This window comes from Dipteris shenzhenensis, chromosome 27 (genome assembly GCF_047967505.1).
Source record: "Dipteris shenzhenensis isolate YYH24624 ecotype China chromosome 27, Dip_SZ_1.0, whole genome shotgun sequence".
Taxonomy (NCBI): Eukaryota; Viridiplantae; Streptophyta; class Polypodiopsida; order Gleicheniales; family Dipteridaceae; genus Dipteris; species Dipteris shenzhenensis.
In genome coordinates this window covers 11,551,204-11,572,982 of record NC_141622.1, presented here as the reverse complement: position 1 = coordinate 11,572,982, position 21,779 = coordinate 11,551,204, and the positions used below count along the sequence as shown (strand labels likewise).

At 40.2% G+C, this 21,779-nt stretch overlaps 1 protein-coding gene across 1 annotated transcript in view; it reads right to left on the bottom strand.

The window, feature by feature from the left end:
• Positions 1-18,773: 18,773 nt before the first annotated feature.
• Positions 18,774-21,779, bottom strand: part of LOC147883857 (uncharacterized) — a 48,359-nt gene continuing 45,353 nt past the window's right edge. The window contains exons 8-10 of the mRNA XM_087398988.1: positions 19,513-19,587; positions 19,311-19,424; positions 18,774-19,074 (exon numbers count right to left, since the gene is read on the bottom strand). Of these exons, the coding sequence (XP_087255114.1) occupies positions 19,003-19,074; positions 19,311-19,424; positions 19,513-19,587 (261 nt within the window). The 3' untranslated portion in view covers positions 18,774-19,002. The remainder of the gene's footprint in view (positions 19,075-19,310; positions 19,425-19,512; positions 19,588-21,779) is intronic.

The window sequence follows — 21,779 nt, the reverse complement described above, 5'->3', positions numbered from 1 at the left end:
CCAAAAATTTGTTTGCTGGGATTAGACAATATCAGTTTTTTATGCACCTCTTAGAGTAGAGATCTAAAAAGACCACCGTTTAGAGCTCAAAAATAAGGAAAATGTCATATATCTTACATCAACATGGAGTATCAACTCAAAAAATTTATTTTTGTTCTAATAGTGTCAAAACTATTCATACCCAACCCAAAATTCACCTTTTTTCTGTAACATGCAAGAATCTCCTTCAATGTGGGAGAAGCATCTACAATCCACGGTGAGCTGAGGTCGTCTAAAAGATTAGAATATGCCCTCAATATTAGATCTAGGAAAGACTTCATCATGTGAAGGAAATAAGGGTTGAAGCAGATGAGGGAGATGGGGTAGATTCTCATGAAGACAAGATCGAGCTCATATAGAAGAGGGTAAGCAAGAGGAGAGTGAAGGGAATGGAGCATAATATTTATTCAAGTTTAAAGAGAAGATCACTTGGAGATAATTACAAAAGTAGGAGGCCTAAGGAGGAATTGGATACAAAGAGAAAAATGAGGTGCTTGAAGGGGAGGAGAGAGGCCCCCTGTATAGAGTATTTTTTACCCTCCTTCATCCTCTCACATTTCCAATCAATAGATACCTTCACCTCCTAGTGGCATGAGGACATGGGTTGCCATCAATTTTCCTTCTATGGCTACATTATGACAAATGTTCCATTAAAGATTATCATTATTCTTTTAAAATGATTCTCGTGACTTTTAAAAAATAAGAAAGTCAAGAATCCTCTAACATGGAGCCCATGGGGACCCCCTCCTTTCCACAGAACATCCTTCTACACCCCTCTATGTTCCCTCCATGCCCTTTGCATGTGGCCTTCATATTATTTTAGTACTAGACATTTCGCCTATTTCTAAATAAATGACTGATGTTTATTTTCCAATACATTCTAATAATGTTTTTTCCCAAACTACTCTTTTGTTATACCAAAGTATTTATAAATCATACTCATGGCATTCACAATAGGTGCTCCATATATACTCACATCTATAATCATGCTGAGCCCATATCTATTATTACATGAGACAAAGTAGTCAACATCAACTCATTGACAAGATGCGATGAAAATAGCCTTCTCCCATTGTTGGCTTCTACATCACATTATGGGCCCCACAACTTTCTACTTTATTCAAAAGGTAAGAATCAAAGATATTAAATTTTGTTGACACATCTTGCCCCCCCAAACCAATCCCCATGCTTGTATTGCGGGCCTACTGTGCGGGCCTACTGGCCATAGTATTTGAGGCTAAAAGATATTTCTAGGATTTACTAATTCTTCTTGATGAGCGAATTTTTTGACATACTCAATATATTTTGTTTTTTCATGCTATGCATGATGTACTCTTGCCATAACATGTGCTCTTGGGGTTTTTTCCTACTTAATGAAATATTTTCATTGGAAAAAAAAGCATAATGATGGATAATACTACCCACCTCTGTTAACGTGGATTATGATGGATAATATTGCACACCTCTGTTAAGTGGTGATAAAAAAATGTCATATATCTTACATCAACATGGAGTATTAATTCAAAAAAATTATTTTTGTTCTAACAGTGTCAAAACTATTCATGCCCAACCCAAAATTCACCTTTTTCCTATAACATGCAAGAATCTCCTTCAATGTGGGAGAAGCATCCACAATTCATGGTGAGTTGAGGTCGCCTAAAAGATTAGAATATGCCCTCAATATGCCTCAATATTAGATCTAGGAAAGATTCCATCATGTGAATGAAATAAGGGTTGAAGTAGATGAGGGAGATGGGAGGGATCCTCATGAAGACAATATTGAGCTCATAGGAGAAGAGGCAAACAAGAGGAGAGTGAAGGGAATGGAGCATAATATTTATTCAAGTTTAAAGAGAAGATCACTTGGAGAGGATTACAAAAGTAAGAGGGCCTAAGGAGGAACTGGATATAAAGAGAAAAATGAGGTGCTTGAAGGGGAGGAGAGAGGCCGTATAGAGTATCTTTTACCCTCCTTCATCCTCCCACATTTCCAATCAATAGATACCTTCACTCCCTAGTGGTATAAGGACATGGTTTGCCATCAATTTTCCTTCTATGGTACAATTTGACAAATGTTTCATCAAAGATTCTCATGATTCTTTCAAAAGGATTCTGGTGACGTTTTAAAAATAAGAAAGTCAAGAATCCTCTCACATGGAGCCCATGGGGACCCTCTCCTTTCCACATAATATTCTTCCACAGCCCTTAATGTGCCCTCCATGCCCTTCTACATGTGGCCTTCATATTATTTTAGTACTAGACATTTCGCCCATTTCTAAATAAATGACTGATGTCTATTTTCCAATATATTCTAATGTGAATTATGATGGATAATACTGCCCACCTCTGTTAACATGGCAATCCCAAATGCTTGGTTTGCAAGGGTTGTCACATTAGGAAAAAAGGGAGCTCATTTTGGGGCCGTTTAGGGTTTAGAAAAATAGGCTCTCGACCAATTAGTAGAGGCAAAGTAACATTGGAAAAATACCAAAATTACGTAAAATGATAAAAGACGTCATATTTAAAATCTCTCTTCTATTAGGTCTGACATACGTGATCTTAAAAAAAAAAATTTGTGCAGAATTTGATGATTCTGACATTGTCATGTGCTCAGAGCGGGCGAAAACCCCCAAATCGACCCCAGAGACACTGAAAACCGATGCTTGGAGGCTCGAAAAAGGGCAAAAATGCCCAGAACGAAAATTTGTAGTAAAATGTGATTTGGCGAGTTGGAACTAAAGATTTGCAGTAAAATGCCTGGAATGGAAGATTTGCAGTAGAATCCAAATCTTCCGTTTCGAAAATTTTTACCCTTTTCCAGGTATTTGGGCATCGGTTTTTGGTGGCTCCGGGGTCGATTTGAGGGTTCTTGCTTGCTCCGAATGCACCGATGATGTCAGAATCATCAAATTCTGCACATAAAATAGAGGATCTTATATTCGCATTCAATGTGAAGCTTGGGTACTAGATTGGATTTTTTGTAGTAAGTATTTGTATCTTATGGCATTTTTCATATTTTGGGGGTAACAAAAATAGGTAAATAGTGAATTTCTTAAAGGGCCCCAAAATGAGTTCCCTTCTTTCCTAATATAGTTCACAATGATGGGTGAGGGAGTCCACACTACACTAACACCAGAATCCCCACGCCAAAGAGAATAAGTCCATCATTGGTAACGCTCAAATGCGGGGGAACTTGTGTCGTCAATCCATATCACATCTAAAATTTGAGCATGGGTAACCATATCAAATTTCAACTTTCTTCTTGAAGAAGCATGTACTATACTGATCCCCTCCTTCCAATTTTGTATTGCACCCACCTTACTTGACAAGCAAAATTCAAAGGGACCTAGGCCTTTCAAAACAACACACCCCATACATATATCATTATCCATTTTCACATACAATCCAACAAATCAACACCCAAAGAAACGAAGACCCATTACATTGGAGACTTTGGCCCACATCACCTATGCTCATCAATTCCTCAAAACCCTGCAAGAAAGACATTATATTCATCTTTGAAATATCTACATCCAACATGTTCAAATGAGAGAAAACAACTCCTACTGTCGCCAAAGCCCATCCTGTGGGGCAGTGCATACTCTGAGTGCCTACCCATATTCACAAGAAATCTAGATACATTTTTTGTCCATATTAGTGCCAGAGAGCAGATTCAAAAAGATGAGGGGTTGAAAGAGGGGAAGAAGAAAGTGAGTCATTTAGTGATGAGGAGAAAAGTGTCAATTCGGAGAGTGATGAGGCTATTGTGCTATAAATGAAGATGAAGAGGGATGAATTGAAGTGATACAAAGTCTTATGCAGCCTAGGAGCACTCAAGAGTCCATCTAAGAGTGCATCCCAATCTCACTGTAGAAGAGGAGGAGGAGTATCGTGCAATACTTAGGAAGTATCCCAACCTATTTATCACTTTGTATGAAGAGATAGGGAATTCAAGGGGAGACCATTAAAGATTAAACTCAAAGAGAATGCTAGGCCAATCTTCCAGAGGATGAGAAGACTAAGTCCTAAGCAGATAAAGGCATTGAGGGAGGAAGTTGTTAAGTTGTTGAAAGCTAATATTATATATCCTATAGTACATTCTGATTGGATTAGTCCTTGGGTTGAAGCAAGACTGGTACGGGCTATAAATGCTACATCTATTTGTGAGTTTGTGTATGAGGATGTGCTACCGCTATGGAATGCCTTTAGAGTTGGTGCTGGACATGAGAAAAAACACGCTAGAAGAGTAAGCAAAAAATCAAAAGGAGTTGGAGAGAAACCAAGGTTGAGGCTAAAATGCCACCTCAACCCTAATGTAGTCTCTGAGAAAAAAGGGAAGCCCCTCCATTCTATAAGGAATATAACCCTCCTAGAAGAGGCTGCCCTGAAGGACCCTTGCATGCTCGCCCAACTGGCCATCAAAGTGTGAATGGTATCAGTCCAAATACTGGCCAAGGTATGAGAAGGGTAGACCTGTGATCCATTAATGGCCTCTGTGCATCTAGCGCTCTAGATCTACTAAGCAATAATACTAGCCAGTATCTCCCTAGCAAAATGCACATCAGCATGCACTAATCTATATTGGGAGATAGGCACATCCTCCAGAAAACAAGGCTCGGCTAGGCGTCATCAAATAGAAAAGGCCCAGGAAGCATCCTGCCTCTCACTTCAATGAATGAGCACTTCAATGGTGAGGTATGAAATGTTATAGGCAAAATGATGAGATTGCATGGGAAGAGTTGGGATCTTTCTTTGCTTGGTGCTCTGTGGGCTTACAAGATTGCTGTGAAGGAAGGCACTCAATTCTCCCCTTTTCATTTGGTATTTGGGAAAGAGGCTTTGATACCTCTAGATGTTGAGTTTCCATCTTTGCAGATGTTAATTAAAATGGATGAGCACACAAATTTAGCCTTGAAGAATAGGTTACTAGATTTACAGGAGCCTCAAATGGAAAGGATGAAAGCAGTTGAGCAATATGCTTTAACTCAAGAAAGGAACCAACTGAGGGCTAATTTGAAATTCAAAGATAAGGAAATTAACAAAGTGGACTTGATCCTTCGTTATAGTAGTAAGATTGATCATACCTTTAGGAAAAGGTTTGTGACTAAGTGGGAGGGTCCTTAGTGAAGAAGTTTCAAATGGGTCACATCAGTTGGCAAACTTGGATGGTAGTGTTGGGGTAAAGGATGATGTGTGCGGTCTACTCCTTTTGTACTCATATGTACCATTCATATATAAGTGAGCATAATGGAAGATTAGGGTGTGGTTGCACCAACAAAAACTAGTGTGCCTCAGCTCTCTCTCTCTCTCTCTCTCTCTCTCTCTCTCTCTCTCTCACTCCAGCTAGGCTATAGGCTGAGCTAACTCTAGAACTGGTATTAGAGCTACACGACTCGAGCCTGTGGGGTGTGCATGGGAGAGGAGCTTTGGATTGAGCTATCTCGAGAGGTGCATGGGCTGCCATTGCTATAGATCTGAGTATGGAGGGGGAGCTTCAAGCATCGGAGAGCTTGGAGCGTGAGAAGGAGACTTGGAGCTTGCCTCGTGTGGGACAAGCACTTATCTTGTGAGGGAGATCCAAATTTAGCTATGTGTCATGTTTTGGCTTGTGAAGTGAGTGAAGAAGAATTCTCTGCTACAAAGCCATGTGCCATTGTTGGGATTTTTGGAGCTCAACAAATCATTGTGGAAGCATTGAGAAGCTTCATCAGAAGCTTAGCATTGGATATAGTGGAGGCCCAAATGAAAATTTTGCAAGTCGTTAAAGGAAAATCCTATAGAGCAGGGGTGCTATTCATGCTTGTGTGTAGGATATCTTAAGGCACCCCTCTTAACCACTCAGGAAAACCGGCCCGATTTGATGTTTTGAAAGGCCAAAGCAAGGTGAGGAAGAAATCCATAACAATGAGGGGTGCCATTACGCATCTTCATTTGGCTGAGATTCAATTATTTTAGCCCATTTTCTTGGTCATTCCAACTTCCGAAGGCACTCCGAGGTCCCTCTTAAGCCTCCCAATAGGTCCATAACAACTAGCATTGCATTTTGTGGAGATTTGGAGGAGTACGGATTTAACACAATGGCGTATTTTGGTTGCAATTTGTTGCCTTTTTTGGCATTTTCTACAAGAGAAGAGCTAGTTCATGCCTTTGAGGAGCTAATGAGCTCTTGACTTGATTCATTGGCTAGCCTGGATGCTTGGTGGATTGCCGTTGATGTCGGAATGCATTTGCTGCTAAGTATATGCTAATTTGGAGTGCCGTGCTTGGACATTTTGCAGGATTCACATTTTTGCCATTTTGTAGCTTTATATGCTTGTGCACTATGCATATGGACTTGAGTGTAGTTAAGCATTATTAGCTCACTTCACTGGTGCATTTTTGTCCCCATTGGACACTCTCAATTTCTTACATCCATGAGACAGCTCAATTGGGTTGGGGTATTGGTTAGGCACCTCGAGCGACAATAGGCTGGCTTTGAGACACCAAAATTAGGAATTCTCTTTTCCTAAGGCCCTTTCTTGGTTGCTTGACAATTGATACATGCTTTTATGTATTATTGGATGCCGTTACATGCTTCTAGGACACATTGAGCAATTGTGTTGGATGTACTGATGGTGCTCAGTGACTTGTTGGATTGCCACTCACTAGCCATTATTGTTGGCACTTTTGGGGCTAATGTGCTAGTGTTTGTTGGCATCTTTGCATTGCTCCTTTGGCGTGTATTTTCAGCCGTTATTATGGGCTCATCTTTGGAGAATGCATTGTTCAACATTGAGAAGTTAAATGGCACTAACTTTTTTTATTAGAAGGAGCAAATTTACAATGCCTTGGTGTAGAAGAAGTAGGTTAGACCTATCAAAGTGAAGGGAGTTAAGCTAGATGCCATGGACACCAATGATTAGTACGATCTTGATGAGCTCACCAAGTCTACCATTATGCTTACACTTTTGAAATTAGAGTATTTCAATGTGAAGGACATGCAGGGTGGTGCCTACGGTGTGTGGAAAAAGCTATGTGACTTATATGACAAGAGTTGGATTGCCACTCACTAGCCATTATTGTTGGCACTTTTGGGGCTAATGTGCTAGTGTTTGTTGGCATCTTTGCATTGCTCTTTTGGCGTGTATTTTCAGCTGTCATTATGGGCTCATCTTTGGAGAATGCATTGTTTAACATTGAGAAGTTAAATGGCACTAACTTTTTTTATTAGAAGGAGCAAATTTACAATGCCTTGGTGTAGAAGAAGTAGGTTAGACCTATCAAAGTGAAGGGAGTTAAGCTAGATGCCATGGACACCAATGATTAGTACAATCTTGATGAGCTCACCAAGTCTACCATTATGCTTACACTTTTGAAATTAGAGTATTTCAATGTGAAGGACATGCAGGGTGGTGCCTACGGTGTGTGGAAAAAGCTATGTGACTTATATGACAAGTAGAGTGCGGTGATTCAGGTGTATTGGCTGAAGAAACTCATTGATCTTTATATGGAAGAGGGGACGTCTATGTCCAATCACTAATGAGTTTAATAATATCTTCAGTCAGTTGTTGTCAGGTCATAATATCACCTTAGCGAACTCCATCAAGGCTATGTTTCTTTCTCGAATGCGTCAATTTTATGAGCAAAAACCTATGAGCAGGTTTATCCGAGCGTGTTTTTCAAGAGATTTAAAAAATTGTATTTGTGCTAGCATCTCCCGCATCTGAACCACAAAGTTCGCGGCACTAGGCACTTTCTGAGGTACTCCAACTGTAGTTGGATTTGCTGGTTTATAACCATAGTTCAGCCCAAACGGACTAAACCCTGTAGAGGAATGTTTTCTATCATTGTAGGCAAATTCTAACAATGGCAAATACTTGTCCCATGTATGTTGCCCCAATGACATATATGCTCTAAGCATATCCTCTAAAATTTGGTTGATTCTTTTCGTTTGACCATCCGTTTCTAGATGATCCCCACTACTCATTCCCAACTTAGTCCTTAGTGTCTCAAACATTGCAGTCCAAAAATGACTAGTAAATTTAACATGCCTGTCTGACACTATGGATTTGGGTAATCCATGCAGACAAAATATATGTTTTATAAATAAATATGCCACCTGCGGGGCACTAACAGTCTCTCTAGTTGGAATGAAGTGAGCCATCTTGGTAAGACAATCAACTATCACAAGGATAGAATCATATCCACCTTGTGTCGTAGGCAGACCTACAATAAAGTCCATGGAAACGCTCTCACCTAGCTAGTGGTATTTCCAAAGGCTATAAAAGTCTGGGTGGCTTCACCCACTTTGCCCTACTTACCTGACACAAAAAACATGTCACATATTTATGAATATGTTTTTTCATTTTTGGCCAAAAGAAATCTCGCTTCACAAGATCATACTTTTTCCCCACTCTTGGATGTCCCGCACATGGGCTATCATGGCATTGTTGAATGACTCTCTGCCTGAGATCATTTTGATGATTAGGTACTACTACCTTGCCATTTCTTTTTAGCATACAATCTCTTATGGTATATCTTGCATAAGTTTGGCCTTTTTTACATGCCAGGTCATCCTTTTCCCCGAGTTTAAATACATGAGCCTTAGGCTAAAGGCTTTAGACGAACTCGTCCACCTTTTGAGTTTCTCTAATCTTAGTCATTAGGGCACTCTCTAATATCGTGAAACTCATATTATGCATAATGCGTGACAATGCATCAGCAACTTTATTATCCTTCCCTCTTCTCGGTACCGAATCGTCAAGTTAAACTCTTGCATGAGTTCTGCCCACCTAGCTTGGCGGCCCCTCAAGTCAGGTTGTTTACAAAAATGTTTCAGAGTATCATGATCAACATCAACATAAAACTCTGATCCATATAAATAATGTCTCCATGTTTTCAGAGCATGGATAACAACATACAACTCTAATTCATGAGTTGGCCAATTTCGTTGAGAGGGAGAAAGATTCTTGCTTTCAAAGGCTATTGGTATCATGAATACGTTTTTTCATTTTTGGCCAAAAGAAATCTCGCCTCACGAGATCATATGTTTTCTCCATTCCTGGATGTACCGCACATGGGCTATCATGGCATTGTTGAATGACTCTCTGCCTGAGATCATTCTAATTAGGTACTACTACCTTGCCATCTCTTTTCAACGTACCATCTCTTATGGTATATCTTGCATAAGTTTGGCCTTTTCTAGATGCCAGGTCATCCTTTCCTTGGGTTTAAATACATGAGCCTTAGGCCAAAGGCTCCAGACGAACTCGTCCACCTTTTGAGTTTCTCTAATCTCGGTCATTAGAGCACTCTCTAATCCTGTGAAACTCATATTATGCATAATGCGTGACAACACATCAGCAACTTTATTATCCTTCCCTTTTCAACACCGAATCGTCAAGTTAAACTCCTGCATGAGCTTTGCCCACCTAGCTTGGCTGTCCCTCAAGTCAAGTTGTTTACAAAAATGTTTCAGAGTATCATGATCAACATCAACATAAAACTCTGATCCATATAAATAATGTCTCCATGTTTTCAGAGCATGGATAACAACATACAACTCTAATTCATGAGTTGGCCAATTTCATTGAGAGGGAGAAAGCTTCTTGCTTTCAAAGGCTACTGGCCTTCCCTCTTGGAGGAGAATTGCTCCTATCACAATGCCACTTGCATCAGTTTCAAGGCAAAACGGCTTCTGGGGATCAACTATTTTTAATACGGATCCTGAGACCACAGCTTGTTTTATGGTGTTAAAACTTTCCTGTTGATTCTGTCCCCATAAAAGGTCTTTATCTGAGGTCAGATTAGTCAATGGTGATACTATTTCGAAATATCCTTTGATAAAATTGGACAAATCCTAAGAATGATCACAAAACGGTCACTTTGAGGGATAGGCCAAGTCAGTATCGCAACCACTTTCTTTGGATCCATTTCTACCCCCTCAGGAGTAATAATGAATCCTAAATATTCAAGTCTTACCATACATGGTATAGTTTTCTTTTTAGTTACATAAAGACTGGCTTTCCTCAAAGTATTGAACACTATTCTCAAGTGTTCGATGCTCAGCAATATTTTTGCTGAACACAAGAATGTCGTCAATAAAATGTACTACAAACTTCCCGATATACGGGCATAGTAAATTGTTCATAAGCATGACAAATGTAGCTGGAGCATTGGTAAGTCCAAACAGCATTACCAAAAACTCATAATGTCCAAACCTGCTTCTAAAAGCGGTTTTATGCACATCCTCAACTCTAATACGGATTTGATGGTAGCCACATTTAAGATCTATCTTACTGAAAATTATGGCCCCATATAAGGCATCTAACAAATCATTGATCTGAGCCATCGGATACCTATGCTTAGCAGTGATATTATTCAGTGCTCTGTAATCTATACAGAGGCGAAAAGTATCATCTTTTTTTTCTTCAATATCACTGGCGAGCAAAAGGTGAGAAACTGTGTTGAATCTGCCCCAGCTTGAGGTATTCTTCCACTTGTCTTTGCACCTCCGCTTCTTTGGTAAAATTTAACCTATAGGGAGGTCTATTTATAGGTTCTGCCCTTGGGAGGGATTAGTTCAATCTTATGTTGAACATTCTACTCTAGAGGTACCCATAAGGTAACTGATCCCTAAAACAATCAGAGAACTCCCCTACTATTTGATCAGCCAACTTGGCCATCTCTCCATTTTGGGTAACATCGATGCTAGCCGAAGGATTATCAATCAGCTCTATCGATGCTGTACAAAGAAACAAAAACTCTTTCTGAACTTTTTGAACTTCCATTATGGAAACCAACGGTCCTTGAGGTATATCTTTTCCACCTCGCAAGACATACAACACATCATTCATCTTGAATTGATAAATGTGCTTTTCCCAATCTATGGCTAGATTCTTCCTAGAATGCCAAGCCTTACCTAGGGCTATATCTACGTGAGCAAGCTTTGTCAATTCAAAATCAAGCTTCTCTGTATAGTCCTGAATTCGAAGTTCCAACTGGGTAACCCTTTGGTCCCATAATTCAGTTGAACTTCCGTCTACCATTCTGACTGTGTATGCAAAGTCAGACAGGCTAGTCTTTAATTTCAGCCTCTTTACAAGCTTGGAGTTAATTACATTGTGCGTTGACATTGAGTCAAACAACACAATGATGTCATGATTGGCTACTTGCCCTTTCATCTTAATTAACTCCATATCGTTAAAGGCTATATACCCCGTTGTTGCGGGCTTAGATAGGACATTATCAGGTGCACTATTTACTAGCTTAGCAACAACAGACACACATGACAAAATAGGTATTGACCTTTGAGAAGGTCCCGCTAGCTGAATCTGTATCTATTCTGCTCTGGGACTTTCCTCCATTTCCACGTCACATTCTGAGATTACCATCTCAGCCATCCGACGATCCTTGTTTCGTGGGACAATCTTTCCATTGATGAGGCTGAAGGCATCCAAAACACAAGCCTTCTCTCCTCGCTTTTTCTCTTTGCTCTGGGTTCAAAGAAGACTTTGACCAGCCAGCCCGAGCTGCCATTGGTGTTACTTTTCGTTTCACTCCAACGGTGGTACTTGGTTTAGGAGTCTCAACTGGCTCAACCTGCTTGGCTTGACCACTAGGCACTCCCTTTGCTAATCCACTTCTTCTTAAACCCAATTTTCTTCAGGTACTCATACTGGGTCCCAACCTGCACAAACCCACTTGGTCTGTTCCTTTTGGCATCCTCATAGTTCAGGGCTATGGCAATTGCTTCATCTAGCGTGTTTGCATACTTAGCCCGAACTTCCATCTTGATCCGATCATTCAGTCCAAATATAAAATCTTTTACTTGCACTGGCTGAGGTAGAGGTTCATAAACTTTCATTACACTTTCTATGAACTTATCAGTGTATTCAGCCACTGATAAATTTCTTTAACGAAGGTTTCGATACTGAAGCTGGGATGCTTTGTCAAGAGGTAAGAAGTGTTTTCTAAATTCTTTTTAAAACCCGTCCCAAGTAATGGATGCCACTCCATCTTTTTGTTATTTTATCCACCACCTATCTAGCTTCATTAAACATATGGGTGGCCTCATGGATTTTCTTCATATCATTCCTAATTTCACAAATGGCAAAGGCCTCATCCCATTTGTGTAACCAGGTCTCTATGATATCGGAACTATGGTCAGACATCCGACCAAAATACTTTTCTGGCCTATAATTGGCAATATTAGGCACCTTAACTCTCCTAGGCTCGACCGTATGAACACTGGATTCAGGCTCCATTGGAGCTTTACCCTTCTCTTCATGAGATGATCTAGCGACATGCTATGAACCATTTTTATGAGCTCAGATTGCCCTACATTTGCTTGCAATTATTGAGCTAAAATCTGTTGTAAGGCATCCTCCAATAATGCAATTCTACCAGACAGTGTATGGCCTGCTGGGTGTGACACCTGCATAGTCGATCGGACTCTTGACTCTACAGGATCCACCCTAGAAGCTTCTTCTTCAACTTCCGTTAAGGTTGATGGGTGTTTTTTTTTCTTTTTTCAAATAATAAATAAAGCACAGCCTAAAACTGTATTTACAAACTACTTTTCAATCTCACAACCACAAAAGGTGTCTAAACTGGTGTAACCATTAATTGAAAATAGCTAAGAACCAAGATGAATATCTTTTCCCTATACTAGGGAAATATCTGCAATCTCAAATAACTCAAATACCGAGGGCAAATAAACTAGCATATACCCCAACAAAATTTAAAAGGTATATAAAGCTCCCTGGTAATATTTTTGCTACATAAAGAGATCAACTAGTCCCTGTAAGCCACTCCCAATCTGTATTTATGATCTGTTTTGCAACCACCTGCCTTTATGTTGGATTCAAGAGAATATCAGCCGTTATAAACAAATACTCAGGCTCCATCCTCTCTTTTTATTACAGATGTGACATCGATTTGGCTTCTACTAACTCAGCAAGTCTTCGTGAGCATAGCCTATATTCATATTAGTGACTAAATGTAACCAACTCCCTTAATAACAATTCGCAGCCCATGCACGTAGCTCTGCTGGCTACCAAGGCCAATATAGCGGAGCCCACAATGACTAGCAAATCAACGGTACTATTGTATCACATGAGATTTGCTCCTTAATTATGGCGCTAAGGCCATCACACATGAATATCTCTTCCCCACCCTTCAAGTTTCTCCTTCAAGCTGTAGGAGTTACCAGTAGAAGAGGCAGGAGGGATGTGAACAACGAAATAGTTTATGAGGGAGATATTTGACGATTGAAAAAAGGAAGTAAATAAGCATTGTCATCCCGCTTTGACTCCATAATCTCTTTCGTCCAGTTCATCACGTGCACTATCCAAACACGTCAACCAGGTACATAAATTCATAGGGTCTTACCCCCCTTCCCTGTACGTGATAGCTCTGTGTGAAAGCTCCTGCTTGCATATTCCACCAAGCCCCAATTCCCTAGATGAATCTAGTATGCCACATGTCTTCATTCTAGGGTACCTCTTAAATGCATCTTTACTACCCCTCTCTTGGGATATCAATTTATTCACTTGCCCCTAGGCACATTTCCACACTTAGTGCATTTAAGACCCATAGCCTTAGACCCATCTAGTCAATGTCACCCTCATCAAGGACCTTGACATTAATCCTTTTGACCATTTACATGAAGCCCAAATATATATAATACAAACATTGATCCTTTAAAGGAAAATGTCCATTGACCCTTCCAAAGTCATGTTACCTCAACTTGAGCGTAACATTATCCCTTTGGGCTGAAGTAATAGTGGTATGTGCTGTGAATGCTACATCTATTTGTAAGTTTGTGTATGAGGACATCTGCTGCCGCTATGGAATGCCTTTGGATTTGTTGTCTGATAGAGGGCCTGGCTTTTGGAGTGAACTCATGGACTTGCTTTGTGACAAATTAAAAATCAAGCATAGGTATGCCACTCGTGACTATCCTTAGTGCAATGCAATGAATGAGCATTTCAATGGTGAGGTCTAAAATATTATAGGCAAAATGATGAGGTCATCGCATGGGAAGAGTTGGGATCTTGCTTTGCCTGGTGCTTTATGGGCTTACAGGATTGCTATGAAGGAAGGCACTCAATTCTCCCTTTTCATTGTAAGAAAATAATACAACGTCTATGCTCAACAGATAATAGGATCTCATACGCAAGGGAGAAAACAAGATAGTATGGAGAATCAAAAATTTGATTACTATAAAACTGATACAATACATGGCGTTGCCTCCCAATCGTGCGCTCCTGTGAAAGAAGCTTCGATGGCATGCTGGAAACAGTAGAAGACGGAGGCTGGATGCTAAGGAATCAGGGTTGCTGTAGCCAGTGATTAAATGGGCTTCACGGGCTTGCTCTTATATAGCCACCAGTCGTAGTCGATTAGGCTCAATTGGGTGACCGACCCAGTCCGCCCAAAACGGTCGACTGGGGGTCGGTCCCGAAATAGGCCACTGACCATACGATAGAACCGGTGTGCAAAAACAGAGCAACTAACCTACGGGGTCCGTTCGGCCTAGAGCCATCCAAGATCATCTGAGGCTCCAAACGGGCCGTACAACCCGAGAGTGGGCTGCCCCGGGAAATGCTCCATCTACCCTCAGTGCGATCAATCAAGGGATGCCTTCCCGCACTTGCATGTAGCCTAGTTGGCGGTGTGCCAACTCTATCTGAAGCCATCCAGCCATTAGGCCACACATGGCCCCCATCTGGTGTCCAAAAAACTAGGACCTACCGGATAACCGAGCTACTCAAATGCCTTCTCCTCATATGGGGGGCTTACAAGTAGAGTTAGCTGGTTCCCGCGTAGTTACACGAGAGTGGAGCATTGATATCTAACACGTTTGGTATTTGGGAAAGATGTTTTTATACCTTTAGATGTTGAGATTCCAACTCTTAAAATGGATGAGCAAATTTAGCCTTGAAGAATAGGCTCCTGGATTTGCAAGAGCTCAAATGGACAGGATGAAAGCAGTTGAGCACTATGCCTTAACTCAAGAAAGGAACCAGTTAAGGGCTAATTTGAAATTCAAAGATAAGGAAATTAATAAAGGGGACTTGGTTCTTTGTTATAACAATAAGCTTGATCATACCTTTACGAAAAGGTTTGTGACTAAGTGGAAGGGTCCTTTTTGTGTAGTGAAGAAGTTTTCAAATGGGTCGTATTAGTTGGCAGACTTGTATGGCAGCTAGCATAGAAATAGGCTGAATGGCTTAACGTTGAAGAAATACTTGTGTGAGGATCATGCAAGTGAGCACATGTGAACCTATTATGAAGATGAAGAACAAAGTTGAGAGTCTTGTTGATGACGATATATCAAATGAACTGCAAACATATGTTCCTTGAGCTGTAAGACATGAATGTCTGCAGCTAGGGGGGTGGGCAAAATATGAAAGGACAAAAAATAATCTGGCTTTTTTGCACTATATTGTTGATATGGGTAAGCACTCAGAGTATGCCCTGACCCAAGGGATGGGCTTTGGGGGCACTAGGAGTTGTTTTTTCTCATTTGATCATGCTAGAGGTAAATATTTCAAAAATCAATATAATGGGTTTCTTGCAGGGTTCGGGAAATGATGAGCATAGGTGATGTGGGCCCAAGGTCTCCAATATACTAGGTCTTCATTTGTATGGGTGTTGATTTGTTGGCTTCTATGTGAAAATAGATAATGATATATGTGTGGGGTGTGTTGTTTTGAAAGCGCTAGGGCCCTCTGCATTTTTCTTGTAAAGGAAATGTTCGGGAGATTGGAGGGGTCAAAGGGGTGTTATGGGTTGTGCATGGGATTGTTACATGATAAAAAATGGTATCGGGTTGACGTGTTAATGACGTCCGTGACGGGGTTGGCGAGTTGGCGATAGATCGTAGGAGATTGCAAATGCTGGAGAGTTCTAGGGAATGCACACGTAGGAGAGATCGTTCCACATATGGATCGTGGTTGGAGAGCAATCGACAGATTGTGGAGTTGATTGCACCGAGAGAGAGGGGGAAATCCTAAAGGAATTGGTGCTTCCTCATCAAATCGTGATGGTTGCTTAGATAGTAATGGGATTGTAATAGGTGTTGATCGTGCGATTGATTGTTGATGATCGTGTTGCTGGAAACGTGGCACTCTTGCTTGATGCTGACGAGCAGGTGTTCTATGGACTTCTGATTGTCAAAAGGGTGTCTTTTGATGCTGGAGATGATGGCAGGAATAGAAGCCTGTCACATTTGAGTATTGATTGGCGACGTATCGATTGTGAGCTTAAGACTTTGTAAAATTGCCGTCATGATCGCTCAGCAAGGAGGAGGGTAACTTCATTTGATCGTGGCTATGTGACTCTGATCTCCAAGCTTCTAGCTGGGCCAGAGATTCAAAAACAGAGCAGCCAGGAAGGTTGACGTAATTTAGTGTAAAGGCGTGAAGTGTGAAGGGTTTGAGCTTGTGATTTTTGTTGAGGACGGTGTATTCTCCGTTTCAGTGGAAAACGCCTGTAGCTACTAAGTCAAAGATTGGCTTTTTGTGTTGGGGGGTTTTGTGTGTTGAGACGAGGAGACGTAGCTAAGTCAAAGATTGGCTTTTTGTGTTGGGGGGTTTTGTCTGTTGAGACGAGGAGACCTTGGACTGTTACATCACTTCTCTAATCCCGAATGAGACCCTTGTCTTTTAGCTTCATTTCAGAATTGGATCACAGTTTCATCTTCATCGAAGAGTAGATGATGGACGTTTGAATTGGTTGGCTTGGCATTAAAGTAGGGATAGCTTGACTGTGTGGGATTCTAGCTTGGGCAGTTCGAGAGTTTTTTTTGGTATTGCCTTCTTGAGGGAGCCTTTGTAGTTCCACTTTTTGTTTTTTGGTTATCAGTTCCTTGGATGAGGAGCTCGGCTGAAAGTGCTCCTGTGGTAACATAAGAGCCGCCCTTGCAAAACAAACCCCATATTAGTGACTTTTAAGGAACCAACCTAAACGAAAACAAAGTCTGGGGAGGAGTCGGGGAGACGAAGAATTGCAGAAAGCAGGCAGACGAAAGTGAGGCAGTAGCTGGCTTCGGTATTCGAGCTTGATGCTTGACAGGGATTGGCTCTGCGAGTGCGAGGTTGGTGAGGCATGCCTTGGCTACGCGAGCTCTTTTAGCCGAGCTTGTCATCAAAGGCACAAGAGAGTAGATTCAAGACGATGAGGGGTTGTATATCAAAGGGATCGACAACACAAGTTCCCCCCCCATTTGAGCTTTTGCACCTCAAACTTGGAGCTTTATTGGCTCTTTTTGATGAACAAGCTTTTGACATACTCAATATATTATGTTTTTCATGCCATGCATGATGTACTCTTGCTATTAACATGTGCTCTTGGAGCCTTTTTCCTACTTAATAGAAATCTTTTCATTGGAAAAAAAAGCATTCCTTACACATTCTATCAAAAATTGTAATAAAGAGTGGGTCAAAGATATCTTAATATAACCTGCTTGTATCATGAAACTGAAAAAAAACAATCCATGTACTTCCTCTGAGGCCCCAAATTTGAAGGGTATAGCCTTTAGAATTTCATTTTGAAGGATAATTTAGAAGTCATCCTTCTAGTTAAGATTTTTTCGATTATGTTTTAAGGACACTACAAAATTTGTTTTCCAATGTGGCACTTCTTTTTTAAGGTTCATTTCTCTCTTGCCCTTTTGGAGAGGGAAAAACCCCCTTTGAAGGACATTATAGTCTTCAAATTTAGAGATTGCTTCCTCTTTCTTTTCTATGTCCACTATATTGACGATGTAATACCAATTTGTCCTTTTTGTCACATTCACCATAAATTTATGTCCAAACACATGAGACATACTAGAGTGTATATCTGTGTGCATAATGACCATCCCAAATTTTTGTGTATGCAAAAAAATAAAATCCTTTTGGGAGATACCAATAACACTAAATGCTCTACTTTTATAACATTAATGGTGTAAATGCCATTGATGTACATCTAAAATTCTTTCGGCAGGTAAAGTTGCAAGTTTTGAAATTTTGATTTATTACTTTTATTTATGTCAAAATTGCAACTTCCTTTGCTGAGTAACCACCCAATCATTGGCACAATCCTAAAATTTAAGAGTTTCATAACAAGATCACCAAATTATTAGTATGAAACTATATCTTAATGATTCAAGGGGTCAACATGTAATGTGTGCAGAAAAGTACTCTTTTCGAGGTAGACTCGAGTTTAAATATAAAATAGAGGTAACAATTTGGTCAAGCCATATTGTGACTTGAAGATTAAGCAGGACTAGGGTCTATCTAAGGTGTTAAAAGATAGTTAAACAACAATGAGGGAAAAGCAGTCCGGAGGGGAGGAAGATGGTGGTGGATCAAGGAGTCCACCCTACAGCTAGAATTCTTCCAATTACTCCTCCATGATCTGGTTGTCATTTGGTAAGTAGAATGCAAGGGTGTGTTCTGCTTGGATTCCAGTTACATTTTTCATAGAGATACATGACCCTAGAGGTCCAACCTTATCGAGGGGGTACCTTATCGAGGGGGTAGGGATACAATGTTCCTCTCTTGTCTCTATAATATGATTCACATCTTGAAATACTCTCAACTATGCTAATTACAAAGACAATGAACATACTCAGCATTTGGGTATTGTCTGTAAATTTAACATCGTCTCAATTATGCAAGATAAAAACTTACGATTTGAAACAATAGCCTTATAACAAGATCCAGCATCATGAGCAATACACCTTGAAGCGGTATTATTTGTTCTGAATTTGATAGATAAGATGAAAGCTTCAATTGGATGGAGTTGAATTCCAAAATCATGCTCGATTTCAAACAATAGCCTTCTAACAAGATCCAGCATCATGAGCAATACACCTTGAAGCGGTATTATCTGTTCTGAATTTGATAGGTAATATGAAAGCTTCAATTGGATGGAGTTGAATTCCAAAATTATCCTCGCATGAGACAAATTATTAATGTGCCCTCCTTGCTATCAATCACAGGGATCATCACCAGGAAGACTTGATTTTATATTGGAACTTTCATCTTGAACTTTGAAATGGACCTGAATTATATCAAACCAAGAGTGAATCATCTTTTGTTTTGGGCCAAATATAGGAGTGTTATATCAACAAAACCCAGATATTTGTAACAGAAGTCTTTCTGATTAAATTAGAACCCTGCAGAATTCTATAGGGTTATCAGAAAAGAAAAACTGCAAAAAATATTGGAACTTGAAGTTTAAAACCCTTTTAAAGAACAGAGGAAAATTATTTTTGGATGTGCAGTGGATATAAATACCACATGTAGTTTCCAGTTTAGCTCGTTTTTATTAGATGTTGGCGGTATTCCCACCGAACTTATGTGGCCAAAGATGGACAGCAGAACAACTGCATCTAGAGCAGCATAATGTAGCTGACAAAACACAAAAAATGTCAAGGCATGAAGTTTGGAGAAAATTTCACACCAGCAAGATGGATATTCTTGTATTAAAATAAACAACCTGTTTTTTGCTGAGTGGACGCTTCTCCCAATCACTCATCCTCATTTGTTTGTCCATGTAGCTTCCCAATACCACCTTCAATAACAAGAGAAATTCTATGAATTAGAATCTGTAAAATCAATACCTCTGCACCATACTTTCTTCCAACCCCATAATATTTGCAGAACTTTCTTCCAACCCCATAATATTTGCAGAACATACATATCAGTGAAAATCAAATTAGATCTGGAAAAAGTACAGGAATGTGGGAATTTTCCACTTCCAAGGGTATGATCACTTCCACAAGAATAAATGAATGTACAGATAACTCTTACAATTTTTCTACACTACACCATCATGTGAGAATAAATGAATGCATATGACGCAGTGCCAATTTTGAAATGGAATCACCAAGTTGGGAGATACAAGGAAATCAATGAATTCACGAGTCTGCAACATTGAGCAGGGTAAAAACAGGCACACAGTAGAGGAGCAGCTTGATAGCGGGAAAAACATGGATAAATTTGAAGAGCAAGAGGTGAACCAAGCCAAGAGAAGGCCCTATCATGAATTGGGTAAACAAGGCTCTTGTCTCTTGCATGTGGAGCATGCAATTCTACAATTAAAAATGGTGCAAGCACAATAACTCTAGCTGCCATTCCATCATGGTAGAGTCAATACTTGAGCCACTCAATTTGGATAAGGATCCTATGTGTGAATGAAGAAGGGAAAGCCGCCAACCAATGAAGGGGGAAAGGAAGTCGACAAGGCCAATGGGAGACAAGTCCGCGTAACAGCAAGGGGAATAGACTCCATGAAGAGAAGGAAGAAACCAATGTATGGGAATTGGGAAAGGCATGTGAAGGGAGAAGGCCAACTGGAGCTTTGAGATTTTTTCCATTCTTGAGTCAGCATGTGTGAGGCCATTGTATGGTGGATATAGAGCTAGTGGAATTTATGTCTTCTATAATGTGTCTACAGGGCTTCCTTTCTCAACTTCAGTTGTCTAGGTATTGTCCTTTGGTGTTTTGTTGTATCCTTGCTGCTGTTGCTCAGTTCTTCCAAGCATATAAAGCGAGCACCTTCTTGCACAAGCAATCCCAGGTCGACATCAACCTTCGACATACATAGCAATCATTACGTAAGAGTTCTTGTGTAAGCAGTCCATTGGGAATGAGGTTGTAGTACAGATATCTTCCCCTTTAAAAGTTTTTCGTTTTCAAGCAGCACATTGTGGTCGACATAAATTCTAGTTATATAGCAGCATCTTTGTCCATGATTATGCATAACATCTCACAATTTTTATTTATTTATTTATTTATTCATGAAACAGACTTCTATTAAGTATGAAAGAAACCTGCGTGAGCAAGCTCAAAGCGGAAATACATCATGCTGGGCCAAACACTCTAGAGGAGTAAATAAAACTCAGAAAGAGCTGGAAAGAAACCAAGGTTGAGAGGCTGAAAATGCCACCTCAACCTTGTTTTAGTCTCTGAGAAAAAGGGGAAGCCCCTCCATTCCGTAAGGAATAAAACATCTCACAATTTAAGGGATTAATGAGAGTAATCGGAGATTTCTCAAGAGAACAGAAAAAAATAGAGTGAGCATATTTAGGGTAAGAAATTTTCACTCGAGATTAAGAGGCTTGCTTCCGCAACCAACATTCATAGTGATTTTCTTGTGAGACAACCAATGGTACCAACTTTGTGAAAGATCTTGTGGTGGTTGAAGAGAAGTTTGTGAAGTTTGTTGTCAGGAAATTGATGCCAGAAGATGAGCCTTACAAGTATTTCTTCTTATATGGAATTCATACTCTCTCCTTAGGTGGTGATTGGCTGGACAGCAGTAGATGGAATTCTACTTCTGCATATATCAAGATTCTTTCTACTCCCCTTATGATAGCTATAGCGAGAGCTTGGTGTAGTTTCAGGAATTCCTTGAGGCTGATTCTCCCTTCCACACCGTTTGAGATTGACACAAAACCTATCCACCTTGGATCTTCAAGAAACATGCAATGGTTCAAATGGGAAAGAGGTCCCCCTCTCAGTGGCTTTTAAGGAACTTTTTTGAGGGTTAGAGATCTTAGAAGACAGGTACATCATCTCAAAGGGAGCGACTAAAGGATTATACAAATTGACACAATCATCCCCTTGGGGTGGACCACAAGTGTTGGAGGTCAGGCCAGACCTATCAGATGCATGAAAGTCTTTTCAAGTACAAGCTGTTGGGAATTTCGGAGTCTACAGTGTGAACAGGGTTATGGTTTGGTATGTGTGAGTGCGAATAGG